The following is a 9,943-nucleotide window of genomic DNA, read 5'->3' on the forward strand; positions in this document are numbered from 1 at the left end:
GGAAAGTGACGCTAAAGGACTACAATGGGAAAGACATTGAAAGCATGGGACAGTGCAGACTCAAAGTAAAAGTGAAAAATAAAACATACAATGTACTGTTTTCAGTTGTACCTGAGGGCCGTGAGTCACTGCTGGGCGGGACTGCATCAAAGACATTGAACCTGGTGAGGAGAGTCTATAACATTAATTGCTCAGAAGCAATAAGTGCATGCTCAGGCACAGTGGACTCTCTATTTCACCATTTTGATGATGTCTTCAAAGGAATGGGATGTCTGCCATACACATATAGAATTCAACTAAAAGAAGGTGCAAACCCAGTGATCCACGCACCACGAAGAGTTCCAGCTCCACTTCGAGAGCGGCTCAAAAAGGAACTGGACAGGATGTCCCAGCTGCACGTCATCACTAAAGTGGAGGAACCTACAGAGTGGGTAAACTCGATGGTGTGCGTGGATAAAAAGAACAAAAACAAAGAGCTGAGGATATGCATGGATCCTGGAGATTTGAACAAGAACATAAAACGTGAGCACTACCAGATACCAAAGCGTGAGGAGATTGCAAGTGAAATGGCAGGAGCCAAATACTTCTCAAAACTTGATGCAGCGCAGGGATTCTGGCAGATCAAGTTGGATGAAGAAAGCTCAAGATACTGCACGTTTAACACACCTTATGGACGGTACAGGTTTCTCAGAAAGCCATTTGGCATAATCTCAGCATCTGAGATTTTTCACCGTGCCATGGACACCATGTTGGAGGGCCTAAAAGGGGTTCGTTGTTATGTCGATGATGTGGTCGTCATGGGGTCCACCCTTCAAGAACATAATGAGAGACTGATCAAAGTGCTCCAGAGAGTCCGTGAGAATGGGCTGAAGCTAAACCGTGCCAAGTGCCAGTTTGGTGTGCAGGAAATCACATTTTTGGGCGACAAACTATCTGCACAGGGCATTGAGCCTGATGAAAAGAAGATAAAAGCCATTCTAGACATGCCACGACCAACTGACAAGAAAGGTGTGCTTAGGGTCATGAGCATGATAAACTTCATTGGAAAGTTTATTCCAAACTTGTTGGTCAGAACATCAGCGTTGAGACAGCTCCTTCGTGATTCAACAGAGTTTGAGTGGACAGAGAGAAATGAGAGAGAGTGGAAGGCTTTAAAGACCACACTGACAACTGTTCCTGTCCTCGCTTATTATGACTCAACCAAGAAACTGAAAATTTCCACGGATGCTTCAAAAGATGGGCTTGGTGCTGTTTTGCTGCAAGCAGAAGGAGAAAGCTGGAAGCCAGTAGCATATGCCTCCAGATCCATGACAAAGACGGAAAGCAAATAAGCACAAATTGAAAAAGAGTGTCTTGGACTGACTTATGGACTCGAAATCTTTCATTGTTATGTTTATGGACTTCCCATCTTCACAGTTGAAACGGATCATCGTCCTCTTGTGTCAATCATCAAGAAAAGCCTGAATGAGATGTCGCCGAGGATTCAGCGCCTCATCATGAAGATGCAAAGGTATGATTTCGAGTTGATATACACACCTGGCAAGCATCTGGTGTTAGCCGATGCACTATCACGTGCTCCAGTGTTGAGTCCTGTGAGCTCCACTGAGAAAGAAGAAGTAGAGAACCATGTGAACATGGTAGTTGAGTCTCTGCCAGTGTCAGATGCCAAGATAAAGCAAATAAGTGAGCAGATTGCTACAGACAAGGAGCTACAGACTGTGATAGAACACCTCCAAACCGGCTGGCCCAGAGGTTCATGTCCAAAATATTATCACATCAGATCTGAGCTAAGTGTGGCGAATGGACTGTTATTGAGAGACAAACGGATTGTCATTCCACACAGCCTGAGAATGGAAATACTAGAGAAACTGCATGAGGGACACTTGGGCATTGAAAAATGCAAAAGGAGATCCAGAGACTCTGTATACTGGCCTGGAATAAATAAAGACATTGAAAATATGATTGGAAAATGTGAGACATGCAAAAGGCACCAGAGTAAACAGGCCAAGGAACCCATGTTGATTCCTGATCTTCCCACTGAACCCTGGAAGAAAGTAGGAACAGATTTGTTTCATTGCAATGGAAGAGATTATGTGTTGGTAATTGATTATTATTCCAACTTTCCAGAAATTGCTCTGCTCGCAAATGCAACTGCTAACAGTGTTATTACACATGTCAAGTCCATGTTTGCCAGGCATGGAATACCAGAGACTGTAGTCAGTGACAATGGTCCGTGTTATAACTGCAATGAGTGGCGGCAGTTTGCAAGACAATATGGTTTCCATCATGTCACTTCCAGTCCCCAGCATGCGCAGGCAAATGGCAAAGCGGAGAAGGGAGTGCATATCATTAAGCAGCTTCTGAAAAAGGCCACAGACAGCAAGTCGGATCCATACTTGGCTCTACTGAGCTACAGGTCTTCTCCCCTTGACTGTGGTCTCTCCCCAGCGGAACTTTTGATGAATCGCAAGCTGCGCACTACTCTGCCCCGCTACACGGAGAACCAACAGAAAACAGAGATCCAGTTGAAAATGGAGAACTTAAAATGGAAACAAAAACAGCGTTTTGACAAGTCAACAAGATCTCTGAGACCACTTGCACAGGATGATGTGGTGAGGATCCAAGACCAGGATGCATGGAACAAGAAAGCGACGGTTCTTCAAGAAATAGGGCCTCGGTCCTATGCAGTGAGAACTGAGGATGGACATGTGTTCAGAAGGAACCGGCGTCACCTTCTAAAAACCAAAGAGACTGTTCAAAAGACGCTAACTGATGATGCAGATGGAGAAGATGCTGTGTCACAGGCTGACACAGTGCCTGAGCTGACATCAGATGGACACGTACAGGTGGACACAAGCAATGTTGCCACAGAGTTACCTGTACTGAGGCGATCTGACCGTCAGATCAAAAGACCGGTTAGACTTGACCTATAAATCAGTATGATAGATGCTGAAGTTCTACTGTTAAAAAAAAAAAGAAAAGTTAGCAAGAAGTTAATGCAGAGCTGAATATGTTGTAATTGTGATTTTCAATAATTGTGATTTATCGTCTTGGCATCATATGAATGTGTTCATGCATATGTTTCTTACGCTCACAGTTCATTACTTCAAAGAAGGGAGGATGTGCTGATAGTAAGGTGTCATTGCTATCTGTAACCAGTAGAGGGGGGCCTCGGTCCTGCCCCACGTTGGGCACTCGGGATGAGGGGCACAGAAGAATAATAAAGGGACGAGCGGGTTAGCTCGTGAAATACAAAACGTCTGGTTCATTAAAGAATGATGAACAAAACAGAGAGCAGTGACGAATATGTGTCCGACGGCAGTGAAGCTCCTAGCCTCAGCAACAGCCAAAAAAAATCACAATACACTCCAGAAAAAATCAGGAATTTTTTAAGAAGAACAAAAAACCAACATGGGGTAAAAATAGAGGATTTCTTCCCGGATCTAACTTTGTTTTGCTCCTCGGCCCGGCTCCATATTAGCCAGCAAGAGTTGTCCGGTTTTACCAACCAAGAAGTCTATAGAAATTTGTAGTCAAGGTAAAAAAACAAATGGACAGTGATGGAAAATGCTCTAATGTGTGTTTTAATTAATTTATTGTTTTTAAGCCTCGTTTTTAACCTCTCACTCAACATGGATTGTTTTAGAGTGGGAAGTGTTCATGTGAACGGAGCCAGAGAGGACAAAAAAAGAGCAAGTATTTATGAAACAGCAAAAATGAAATGAATAGATATTTTATTTTTACAAGAAACACACAGAGACAAAGGCAATGAGGCAGACTGGAGGAGAGAGTGGGAAGGGGAAGCCATTTTGAGTCATGGCACTTCTCTGAGTGGAGGAGTAGGCTTCCTCTTCTCCAAGGCTTTTACTCCAGTCTCACTGGAGGTTGAGCATTTTATCGAGGGGAGGCTACTATTAGGCAAAGCTCCATTTGACAATTTTACAGGTGTTTTTATTAATGTGTATGCTCCAACAATCGGTGCAGAGAGGAAGGTTTTTTTAGAAAAAGTAAGTGATGTTTTAAACGGCTGTGCCACGGAGGATTTTTTATTCTTGGGTGGGGATTTTAATTGTACTGAAAATGAGGGTTTAGACCGAAACCATGCAGAGCCACATCCAGCATCCCAGCATGCTCTGAGGCGGCTGGTCTCTGCTCATGGCCTGGTGGATGTGTGGAGGAGGATGCACGCAGACTGCCGACAGTACACATGGTCCCACCTTAGAGAGAGCAGGATCTCCTCAGCCAGACTAGATCGTTTTTATTGTTTTAAGCATCACTTTAATATTTATAAATCATGCACAATTACCCCAGCTATTTTTACTGATCATTCTTGGGACATCACTAGATCTATGAAGGACCTGGAGATAGATATAGTGGAACTTGAGAATTGAAGTGAATCCACAGGAGATCGAGAACATATTGAAGTCCTCAAAGTCAAAAAGCTAGCTTTAGCTGACCTGCTGGAAAGTAGAGCACAGGGCGCACTGGTCAGGTCCCGGTTTCAAGCCATCGAAGAGATGGATGTCCCCTCTAGTTATTTCTTCGGCCTGGAGAGAAAGAATGGGCAGGGGCGAGTAATCCACACACTGCTTTCAGACACAGGGCAGGAGATTGTGGAGCCAAGCCAGATCCGAAGGCGTGCGGTGGAGTTTTATACCTCCCTCTACACAAGCGAATATGAGGAGCAGGACGCTCTACTGGAGGGGTTCACTGGTGGACTGCCTCAGGTCTCTGAGGAGACCAACACCTGTCTCGAGGGGCCGCTGCAGATGCAGGAGCTACACGCTGCCCTGCAGGGCATGCAAGGGCGGCGGGCTCCCGGCATCGACGGCCTCACAGTCGAGTTTTATAAAGCCTTCTGGGACATCTTTGCAAATTATCTTTTAGATGTTTTTAATGAAAGTCTGGCCTCTGGCTCCATGCCCACTTCCTGGCGCAGAGCAGTTATCACTCTCCTACCAAAAAAAGGTAACCTGCAAGAAATCAAAAACTAGCGCCCTGTGTCTTTGTTGTGTGTGGATTACAAACTTCTGTCCAAACTCTTTGCCCTCCAGGCTGGGGAAAGCTATGGAGCAGGTCATCCATCGGGACCAGACCTACTGTGTGCCCGGCAGGTCCATGGTGGACAATGTCCACCTCATTCGGGATGTTTTGGACGTCTCCAGCTCATTGGGCAGTAACACTGGTCTGATTTGTCTAGACCAGGAAAAGGCTTTTGACCGCGTTGAACACAATTTCCTCTGGAAAGTTATGGAGAAGTTTGGGTTCAGCGCTGGTTTCATAGCTAAGATCAAGGTGTTGTACAGTGGGGTTGAGAGTGTGCTGAAGATAAACGGTAGTCTGTGTGCTCCTTTTAGAGCATGTAGAGGCGTTCGGCAGGGCTGTGCTCTGTCTGGCATGCTCTACACGCTCTCCCTGGAACCCCTCCTCAACAAAATACGTTTTAATATTGAAGGTCTCATTTTACCTGGTTTTAATGGAAGCATTGTTTTATCAGCCTACGCTGATGACCTCATTGTTTTTATTAAAAATCAGGGTGAGATGGACATTTTAGAAAATATTGTAAACCATTTTACTATTTTATCAGCAGCGAGGGTGAACTGGAAAAAGAGCGAAGCCCTCGCTGTTGGTGAATGGGCTGACGGTCTCCCGGTTCTCCCCCAGAGCCTTGCCTGGAAAAAAGACGGGCAGAAATATCTTGGGGTGTTTCTCGGGAATGAGGCTGTGGTGCTGAGAAACTGGGAGACCGTCCTAGAAAGAGTAGAGAGTAAAATAAAAAAATGGAAATGGCTGCTCCCTCAAATGTCATACAGAGGTAGAGTTTTAATCTGAAATAATCTTGTTGCATCCCTCCTGTGGCATCGTCTGTCGTGTATAGACCCCCCCTCTGGCCTGAGCCCAGAGTTTGGAGAAGAGACTGGACCCCTGTTAACTGTCACTAGCCCGGGCAAGCTCAGCCTGCACAGAGCCGACAAGGCAACGCTGTATACCAACATTGTCAAATCAGTCAACAGGAAAGGACTGAAAAGTAGGCCCCCCACAGCTTGGAGCAACAGAGCGGGGTGGGACGGGGCCTGCCCGCAGTGGAGGGTTTTATACAAGCCTCCCCTTAAAAAACGGACAGCTGACCTCCAGTGGAGGGTACTTCATGGTGCCATCGCCTCAAATGCCTTTGTCTCAGTTTTAAATCCTGCCGTTTCAAACCAATGTCCTTTCTGTGGCCTAAGAGAGACAGTTTTCCATGTTTTTACTGAATGCCTGAGACTCACAAGCTTTTTTTCTTTTTTTAACGTTGTTTTTTTAGCTCTTTTAATGTGTTTTTTTCAGAGAGAGTTTTTATTTTTGGTGCAGGATAGAAAAAGACAGATTGTGTCAAATGGCAGCTGATAAACTTCCTATTAGGAGAAGCAAAAATGGCAGTCTACATCAGTCGGAGAAACAAGGTAAAAGAAAGAGGGGGCATGAGGCCCTTCCTGTGTTTCTCTGTAACATTAAGTCAAGAATATGTCTAGAGTTTAAGTTTTATAAGACCATTGGGGACGTGGAAAATTTTAAACGGCGTTGGTGCTTCGGTGATTTTATCTGCTCTGTCAAAAATGATGATTTAGTATTTGCACAGTTTTTTATCAGATAAAAAAGTGTTTTTTGTAAAAATAAAAAAAATCTCTCTCTCTCTCTCTCTCTCTCTCTCACTCACTCACACACACACACACACACACACACACACACACACACACACACACTTCCTTGTTCCCTCCCCTTCAGATCTACTGCGTGTGGACGGGTGTAACCAACATGGCGGTGAAGTGCAGCAGCTGACAGGCCACCTTCACTGCACACACACAGTGTTGTTGAGATCAGACCTCAGACCAGTTTCACTTCTCACTAAGTGAAACTCAGACAGTCGTCGTCGCTGAGAGGTGAAATGGCGCAGAAAGGAGTTCAGCTGGACCGGGAAACCTTCTCTTGTTCCATCTGTCTGGATCTACTGAAGGATCCGGTGACTACTTCCTGTGGACACAACTACTGCATGAAGTGTATTGAAAGCTTCTGGGATGAGAAGGAGATCTACAGCTGCCCTCAGTGTAGGCAGACCTTCATACCGAGGCCTGTCCTGCTGAAAAACACCATGTTGGCAGATCTGGTGGAGGAGCTGAAAAGGACTGGACTCCTAGCTGCTCCTGCTGGTCTCTGCTATGCTGGACCTGAAGATGTGGCCTGTGATTCCTGCACTGGGAGGAAACGGAAAGCCCTCAACTCCTGTCTGGTGTGTCTGGCCTCTTTCTGTGAGAAACACCTCCAGCCTCATCATGAATCAGCAGCATTTAAGAAACACCGGCTGGTGGAGCCCTCCAACAAGCTCCAGGAGAACGTGTGCTCTCGTCACGATGAGGTGATGAAGATGTTCTGCCGTACTGATCAGCAGTCTATCTGTTATCTCTGCTCTGTGGAGGAACATAAAGGCCACGACACAGTCTCAGCTGCAGCAGAAAGGACCGAGAGGCAGAGAGAGCTGGAGGGGAGTCGACTAAACATCCAGCAGAGAATCCAGGACAGAGACAAAGATGTGAAGCTGCTCCACCAGGAGGTGGAGGCCATCAACCACTCTGCTGATAAAGCAGTGGAGGACAGTGAGGAGATGTTCACGGAGCTGATCCGTCTCATGGAGAGAAGACGCTCTGACGTGAAGCAGCAGGTCAGATCCCAGCAGGAAAGGGAAGTGAGTCGAGTCGGAGAGCTTCAGGAGAAGCTGCAGCAGGAGATCAGTGAGCTGAAGAGGAGAGACGCTGAGCTGGAGAAGCTCTCACACACAGAGGATCACAACCAGTTTCTACACGACTACCCGTCACTGTCACCACTCAGTGAGTCCACACACTCATCCAGCATCAACGCCCGTCCTCCTCGCCGCTACTTTGAGGACGTGACGGCGGCGCTGTCAGAAGTCAGAGATGGACTACAGGAAGTTCTGACACACAGATGGACAAACGTCTCACTGGCAGTGACTGAAGTGGATGTTTCACTGCCACAACCAGAACCCAAGACCAGAGCTGGATTCTTGAAATATTCACGTGAAATCACACTGGATCCAAACACAGCAAACACATATCTGTTATTATCTGAGGGGAACAGAAAAGCAACAGGGAGTCAAAACCAGTCTTATTCTAGTCACCCAGACAGATTCATTGGACGTCCTCAGGTCCTGAGTAGAGAAAGTCTGACTGGCCGTTGTTACTGGGAGGTGGAGAGGAGAGGAGGTGGTGGAGGTGGAGTAGCAGTCGCATACAAGAGTATCAGTAGAACAGGAGACGGGCGTCAATGTATGTTTGGATACAATGACAAATCCTGGTTGTTATATTTTTTCAACAACAGATGTAGGTTCTCCTACAACTCAGTTGAAACTCGCGTCTCAGGTCCTCGGTCCTCCAGAGTAGGAGTGTTCCTGGATCACAGAGCAGGTATTCTGTCCTTCTACAGCGTCTCTAAGACCATGACTCTCCTCCACAGAGTCCAGACCACGTTCACTGAGCCCCTCTATGCTGGACTTTATGTTAATCTTGGATGCAGTGGTGAGTTCTGTCAACTGAACTAGACAGAAGGCATTTAAGAGTTGAATGATTTCACCTCCTTTTTCTTCTCCCTCCTCCTCCTCCTCCTCCTCTTGTCCTCCTCCTCTCCGCCTCCTTCTCTCCTCTATTTGAATCCCATTAAAAATAAAATAACTGTTTTGCTGATGTTTTCTTTTGAGAATGGAACACAGCTTGAAAATGTTACATTTGACAAGTCCCTCCTTATTGTGGGTCTTGAAAGAGTAACACCAGTAACACCAGTAACACCAGTACATGTAGCACACGGCCCTCGTCAGACGTGGAGCTCGAGGTCGCTTCAGACGGATCGACGAGGATTTCTTTGATTCAAGATTTTTGAATGTACGCTTGAGAGGTGTGTGTGTGTGTGTGCAAGGGCGTAACTTTGAGTTGAACATTGGGGGGGTTGAGATTTCCGCCTGTGATATACTGTGACAGGTTGGGTTTACCAGCCCAAATATATAGTTTGTGCCTAAAATAAAGATGACCGACTTAGAAAATGCTTAAGAATGGTTCTTGAACAGAATACAAATGAAAGCGTGTGCAAGTGTTTTTTTTAGGACTCATGGTCCTTAATTACCTGTAACTTTAAGTATTTTGTCCCGATTATGGGTTTGTATTTCCCACAGGATCTTTGGAGACTATGGTGGGGGGGCTTGCGATCTTCTAGGGGGGTCCGGGGGCATGCCCCCCCGGGAGAAAATTTTGAATAATTTCATTTTAATGCATGAATTTGGTGAATTCTGAGAAACAAAATATGACATATCAATTACTGACCAATTTCTTACAAACTGCTGGTACTGATACAAATAAATGTATCAAACTACTAAATGGGATTGAGGAGTTTAAGCATTCAAGAAAAGATGAGAACACAAATGACTAAAACAATAATAATAAACTAATTGTATTTTAAATAATAATAATAATAATAATAATATAAGTGGGTGACTATTCCTCAGCCTTCCTTGGTGTTTTGGTTTTGACTGAAGCCTCGTTCACATACGTCGCCACTCGCCCATCTCTGAGCGACAGCTGTCAATGAATGTGAATGTGTTCTACCGGGATGTGGACCAGGACAGGCGATGCGATGTGGTCGATCGGAGATAGAATCATTTTAACTTTCTGCGATGCGAGTGAAGTGAGAACCAAGCCAGTACAAATCACAATGTAGAATAGAGATGATCGACAGTGGCCGTCAACAGAGTTCCACAGAGAGTTGCCGTTTGAAGTCGCCGCCGGCGGCAGTGAGCTTTTTTTTGGCAGCGAGTAGAATTCAGCGAGAAAGCGAGTGACGGGCGAGTAGCGACGTATGTGAACGGGGCTATACGCGCACGCACTGTCGAACTCGCCGGCTGGGG

At 45.8% G+C, this 9,943-nt stretch overlaps 1 protein-coding gene across 1 annotated transcript; it reads left to right on the top strand.

The window, feature by feature from the left end:
• The first annotated feature begins 6,907 nt into the window (after positions 1-6,907).
• Positions 6,908-8,725, top strand: LOC311031218 (tripartite motif-containing protein 16-like). Its single transcript, XM_084037389.1, has one exon. The coding sequence runs from the start codon at positions 6,926-6,928 to the stop codon at positions 8,588-8,590; it is 1,665 nt and encodes a 554-aa protein (XP_083893515.1). The 5' UTR covers positions 6,908-6,925; the 3' UTR covers positions 8,591-8,725.
• Positions 8,726-9,943: the final 1,218 nt, after the last annotated feature.

Source organism: Eutrigla gurnardus (genome assembly GCF_963514095.1).
Source record: "Eutrigla gurnardus genome assembly, chromosome: 2".
In the NCBI taxonomy this organism is placed as follows: Eukaryota; Metazoa; Chordata; class Actinopteri; order Perciformes; family Triglidae; genus Eutrigla; species Eutrigla gurnardus.